General features: G+C 42.6%; 1 protein-coding gene across 1 annotated transcript; it reads right to left on the bottom strand.

Annotated features, from left to right (window-relative positions):
• Positions 1 to 1,133: 1,133 nt before the first annotated feature.
• Positions 1,134 to 3,421, bottom strand: LOC138906312 (uncharacterized). Its single transcript, XM_070194847.1, has 4 exons — positions 3,304 to 3,421; positions 1,978 to 2,475; positions 1,786 to 1,883; positions 1,134 to 1,673 (listed from the first exon to the last, which is right to left on the bottom strand). Exons 1-4 carry the CDS (start codon positions 3,419 to 3,421, stop codon positions 1,134 to 1,136), a joined length of 1,254 nt encoding a protein of 417 aa, XP_070050948.1.
• Positions 3,422 to 6,570: the final 3,149 nt, after the last annotated feature.

The raw sequence follows: 6,570 nt of genomic DNA, 5'->3' as shown, positions 1-6,570 counted from the left end.
TCGAAATGTTAGTGGAAAATAAGCCCAAGAGGCGTACCCGAAGGATACCACCAAACTAAAGGCTACGGCCAAACTAAAGGCTACAGCCTAAATAATGCGGCTCGGAGATGTCCGAATTCCGCAATAACGATAAGCCTTCAAATTCTATGAAAAATCGGTTAAAAAGGGCTACCCTCGGCAAATAATCAAAAGGGCTTCGATAAAATCAGCCCTCGAAAAACCTTAAGAGGTATCAAATTATCTTTAGCACAAACGTGCTAAGGCACAAAAAGCAAAAGGGTTTCAACCGACATCGAACCCTCAAAAAACCCAATAGGTAATAAGCCGAAAGGTGGAAATAATAGCCGTCTTTTAGAGGCCATATGGGCCCAACCTAAAAGAGCCTAAGGGCCAATACATTTAGAGTTCGAGACTTTGTTCTCACTCAACTCGGACCTAAGGGTTCCACTATTCCGAGTTCAAATAAAGTTGATTTGAACTTAGTTCAAGGATCCTCCATAAAACCTTAAGGGGTATGTTACTGTAAGTTCGAAAATTACCCATTATTTGATAAAAAACCTAAGGGCTTATTCTATTCTAAGTTCGAAACACACTCGAACTCAGTTATAAAAACAGTACAGTCATAGCATCGATCTAGCCATCCAAAATCACGAATATATTATTGAGCTCGGGGACTCGCCCTTGCGTGTCTAAAAAACCTAAGGGTTTTGTTCTAAGTTCTAACTAGTGTTCACTCGATTACGGAGGCTGCAACAACAAAACTTTCACAAGGCAAAAGCACAAAACACATTTGAACATAAAATTAAGAAGACATTCAAAAGAAGTTTTCTATTATATATTGATAGAAAAGGTTATGTATAAGAGACCGATCAAGGTCTTACAAAAAGAGAAACTAAGTCCTAACTACGGCCGGTTTCGACCTCTTCTTCGGGAGCAACTTCTCATTCAGGCCCTTCATCGGATCCACCTCGACTGCCTTCTTCATCATCGTCTTCGTCGTCAAAGGAGGCAAGTTGTCTGGCTTCAGCCTCAAGCACCTTGGCTCGGGCTATCTCCTCGGAGAGGTCAAAACCTCGAGTATGGATTTCCTCGAGGGTTTCCCTCCGATATTAACACTTTGCCGAGTCAATGATCTATTGCTCTCGGTCAGAAGCCTCCCTTAGCTGTATTTGAGCAGCCTCGGCATCGGCCCGGTACATGGCAATGGACTTGTCCGCCATGACTTTTGTCTTCTCGATCTCTGCCTTGGCCTTATCAAGACTGGTTTCAAGCTCCTCGATCTTCTTGTCTTGGGATGAACTTTTCTCTTTGACGCCTCGAATTTGAACCTTGGCCGATGACAATTTGGCCGAGGTAGTTTCTTTTTCCGTAGCCAGGCGGTCCATATTCTCCTTCCACCGATCACAATCGGCCTTTAGCTGATCGACTTCTCCCTGAAGTAGCTTGATCCTTTCAACCTTTTGTTGCAGCTGAGATAATGAAGCATTAGCCTCCACAGTTGGGTCGAGCCCGTACTTTATCAAAAGGATGCCCACCTGCTTATCTAACTCGGCTTCTTCCTCATGAGCCTTGGCCAAATCCGCTTGAAGGTCCTTTATAGTTTCGTCTTTTTGTCCACAAAGAAGCTTCAGAGCGTTCCTCTCCTCCGAGACCTTTTGGAGCTCGGTTTCACACTGGCTAAAGTCAGCTCAAAACTTGGCGAAGGCCTATACAAAAAAGGAAAATACAAGTCAGGTTTAGAGAAAAAAGAGTAAAGAAAAAAAAGTGCAGTAAATTAATTCTTACCTGAGATAAGAGACGTTGGGCCTCTTCTAAAAGAATAGAGGCGTCACCGATATCAGAGGCATCATCGACTCCAGCAAAGCAATCCCGAAAAGGATCCCCTACACTAGAGCCTCCGCCTATATCATGGGGTCTTCAACTCTCGAGCTTCCCTTATTGCCTCCTCAGAAAAGGTCGGAAGAGAAGGCAAGTGACCTGCTGTCATGGTCCTGAGCAAGTCGCTTGGGACGCTCTGATCGATCTTCGGGATCTCAGAGCCGGCCTCGTCCGGTGTAATTACAGATGGCAGAGAAACGGTCTCGACCTCTGGTAATTCGAGATCCTCAACCGATTTCTTTTTGGAAGTCTCCTCGACACGAGGCTTGATTTTAGCAACCGTCGTCGGCTCAGAAGGTTTGGTGACCTCGAGGGCTTTCCTAGGCCGGACCGTCAGTACCGAAGCATTTTCCTCTTCTTCATCTTCTTCTTCTTCTTCTTCTTCTTCTTCTTCTTCTTCTTCTTCTTCTTCTCTCAGTTTTTGGACCGAGTCCATCGTGAGAGCGATTACTTTCCTCCTCACCCTTCGAGGTTTGGGCTTGGGGTCCTCGGACTGCGAGGCAGTTTTCCGCTTGTTGTCTTCCCCCGATTTTGGAACCGGGGACTTGGTTTCTTCCTCGCCACTTGAAGGCCTCAAAATGGCATCCTTAGTCAGGCCTGCATGAAAAAAAATTAGTGAAGAATGGAGTATAAAAAGTGTTTCAGAACATGAAAAAGGAGATCCTTACCAAGGTTCTTGGCCTCCCATCTGCCCTTTGCCAAATCACACCATGCGCGTTCGTCATATGTGGAAGTTGAGGCTAACTTCCGAGCCTAATCTTCGAGGTCAGGTACTGCTTAAGGCATCCAAGGAACAGCTGCATGCCGAAAGGGGATGTCAGGCGAAGTCGAAGAAAATACGAAGAACAAAGTTTAAAAGATCACTTACGGTTGAAGTTCCACTCTTCAGGGAACGGCATCTTCTCTTCCGGTATAATATCGCAGGTCCTCACCTGTATAAAATGGCTCATCCAACCCCGATCCTTGTCCTCATCGATGCTCGAGATCAAGGCCTTCGTTTCCCGGCATTGGAGCTTGATTAGTCCTCGGTACATTCGAGGCCGGTACAACCGCATGAGGTGATTTAGAGTGAACTCTAGCCCTTCGGCCTTGCTAGAGAAGAAGCGCAGCATGATTACTATGTGCCATAGAGAGGGTGGATTTGGCCGAGGGTGACCTGATATCTTTTACAAAGATCAATAATCACTGGGTCGAGGGGACCCAATGTGAAGGGGTAAGTATAAACACTTAAGAACCCCTCCATATAAGCGGTGATGCTCTCTTCGGTAGCAGGAATTTGCACCACGACCTCGGGACCCTAGTTGTAGTACCTCTTCACGGCCTCGAGGTGGCTCTTCGATATTGAGCACATGTACATCGACGCATGCTCACATCGTCCCGGGATCGATGAAGGGTTTTCGACCTTGAAGTCGGATTTTAGAGTACACGGCCCGAGAACATATTCATAGGGAAATGGCTCCGCCGGCGCCTTGCTGTCGGACGACCGGGAAGAGGAGCAAGAAGCTTTCTCCTTCTGTGGTACAGTCTTTGAAGTTTTCGCCATTTGTATAAGTAAAGAAGAGCGAAGAAAGATGAAAAACTGGTGGTTTCGGTGCTAACAACAGTGGTTCTACAGACGGTGAAAGGGAGGAGACGAAAAGAGTGAGAATACTTAGAGGATTGATTAGAGCAAAGTAAATTTTGATTCAATGAAGGAACGGGTATTTATAGGTTCACGGCGACGGTTCGGTGGCGTTAGTGGCCGACCGCTAACTGACAAGCATTAATGATTTGGGGAACTGAATTGACGGGACGTTTCGATCACATCCGTCACTTACGTCATAAGGACGACATCATGATCGAGGTTTCGGTAAATCAAGGCGCAAACCGTTTCTTATCATTTTATTCCAAGAAACGCAGGGACTATCTGTATACGGTCAAAATCGAGCATGTCAAATTTTGTAGGCACGAGGAGTTGCCTCGAGGGTAAGCTCATGATAGACCAGGCTCGAGCTCAATGGCAGAGTATGGAGCATGAAGATCGAAGTGCTCGCTGAAGATCGAGACCGAGCATGACCGACTTCGAGTAAGGCATAATAACGGAATGGCGAAATATTAGCAACCGACCGAAGATCTCGGCGAAAATTCCGGAACAGATCGAATCAAGCGATTATTGACGCCAATCATGGGATATGTTTCCGTTATTAGAATTGTACCTTATTTAGGATTCCTCTACTATATAAAGAGGGACCCTATTCATTTGTAAGGGGCATTGATTCACTGATAAAGATATACAAAAACGTTGCTCTCTATTTTACTATCCATTATTGTTCATCATTGTTTATCTTCCGCTCTTTATTGTTCTTCTTACCCAACCTCGAGACCATCTCGAATCGAGGTCGAAAGCGCTGCTAGAACACTGGTTTGATTTATTTTACTATTCAGATTATTTATTCAATTCCTTGTTTGTCAATTGGTATTGGATAAAATCACGTATCCTTAAAATTATTAAATAAGTTTAATTGTTACTCAAATTTTAAGGTAAACAATGGTTATGCCAAGAATATTCCAGAATGGAATTGGCTTGCATGCACGAGAAGATATAGACCAAAAAAGAAGATGTTAAGCGTCGGACATAGCAAAATGGAAATTAGATACATGGTTGTTTAATTGCAGGTTGGAAGACACGTCATTAAGCAGATTTTGGCAAGAGTCTGTTATATCCTTATCTTGAAATTTATTGACATGAAACAACCAGGTCGAAACCCTGGCGTTTCTATAATATAGTAATAGTAATATTCTCCTTTTTGACTCTTATAATTAAACCGAGTTGTGGTTCCAATTAGCGTGATCAGAATCAAGGAAGTTGAGTAGTTTCGTAGTTGATCACCCAACTTATTTTATTATGTCAAAGTCGGTAACTATTGTTGAGGTTTTATTTTTAAGATGAAATAATCTTAAAATAAGGGTGAATGGGAAATGGAGGGAAAATAAAATTTTTGAGTAAAATTTTAAATTTTTCCCTCTTGACAATGAGCCATTGTCCTATATTGGAAGAGGAAGAGATTTTTGGTGAGTATATATATAATTGCTCTTCTTGTAGCTCTTAAAGAGTTAAGAAGAAAGCAAGACTCGCGTCGTCGTCGTCGCTCGCTCGCTCGACTCGGCTTCGGCTACGGCTTCGGCTTCGGCTTCGGCTTTTTGGACCAAATTTATTTGTTAATAGTAAATATTAACGTAAGATTATCCGCATTTGTAACGGATATTTTTCAATCCGTGTATTGACCATTTGGCAGCCGTCTAATACTCTTCCCACCATGAATGTGCTTGCTCCACAAACAAGCTAATGCTTGCTCCACCATGGAGGGTGGACGATTGGTCTTCTTCAACACTGGCTGCTATATATATGTGCAGCAGCTGTTGAAGAAAGACACACACAACACACAAGAACAAACTGAAATCGCTTAACAGATTTGGCTATACATTGCACTCCTTCCTCTCAGCATTTTCATACGATCTTCTGAGTTTCCCTCGTTCTGCATTGTTTTAACTTCAAACAAAGCAACTGTAAGTGTGATTTGCTACCGAACTTTGTGTTCGCTGAAACACTGGGGTTTGAAGTACCGCTACACCAGTGTGTGATTCGTTCTATCCTGGGAGGAAATAATCCATTATCTTGGGTACTAGGAGGGGATTAAATTCCTTAAGGAAACACTGTGAATTCAGTGGGCTCGAATTAATTACTGTTTCATTACGATAACTTATATTTTGCAGAATTATTATTTACAAATACAGTTTTATTGACGGGACTAACAATCTTAAGGAATTTAATATTTATTTCTGTATTTGTGTTATTCTTATTATTCTGCAAACTAAAACCTTTTTGGTTTTGTGTACTCCCGTTTTGGAGAGTAAAGCCTTCGAGGCGTTTTGTTGGAGATTAAAATCTACGTGATTTTTTACTCCAGTTTGAAAACGTGTATTAAACGTTTGTTTGTGTCATTCTTTTACAGAAAAAATGACGACTGAAAGCGAAAACCAAGCTATTCCGATGGTGACCGCCAACGCATCGACAAGCCGAACACCGGCGTTAGCACCGGCAGAAAAACCCGAAAAATTTTCCGGGATTGATTTCAAGCGCTGGCAGCAGAAGATGTTCTTCTACTTAACTACGTTATGTCTACAGAAGTTCATCAAGGAAGATGTTCCTGATCTGCCAGATAAAACTCCAGAGAATGAACGCTTTCTCGTGATTGAAGCGTGGAAGCATTCTGATTTTTTATGCAAGAATTATATTCTTAGCGGACTGGATGATAATCTGTATAATGTATATAGTAGCGTGAAGACGTCAAAAGAATTGTGGAATGCGCTTGAAAAGAAATATAAAACTGAAGATGCCGTGATGAAGAAATTCGTTGCCGCAAAATTTTTGGACTACAAAATGGTAGATAGCAAGTCTGTTATTACCCAAGTCCAGGAAATGCGAGTGATTATTCATGATCTACTTGCTGAAGGTCTTGTCATCAATGAAGCATTCCAAGTAGTAGCAATGATTGAGAAGTTGCCTCCGTTGTGGAAGGACTTCAAAAATTATTTGAAACACAAACGAAAGGAAATATCCCTTGAAGATCTCATTGTTCGGTTGAAAATCGAAGAGGACAATAAAGCTGCTGAAAGGAGAGGCCGTGGAAATTCAACAATAATGGGAGCAAA

Source organism: Nicotiana tomentosiformis, chromosome 2, assembly GCF_000390325.3.
Source record: "Nicotiana tomentosiformis chromosome 2, ASM39032v3, whole genome shotgun sequence".
NCBI classification, from domain to species: Eukaryota; Viridiplantae; Streptophyta; class Magnoliopsida; order Solanales; family Solanaceae; genus Nicotiana; species Nicotiana tomentosiformis.
This window is presented reverse-complemented; position numbering and strand designations above follow the sequence as displayed.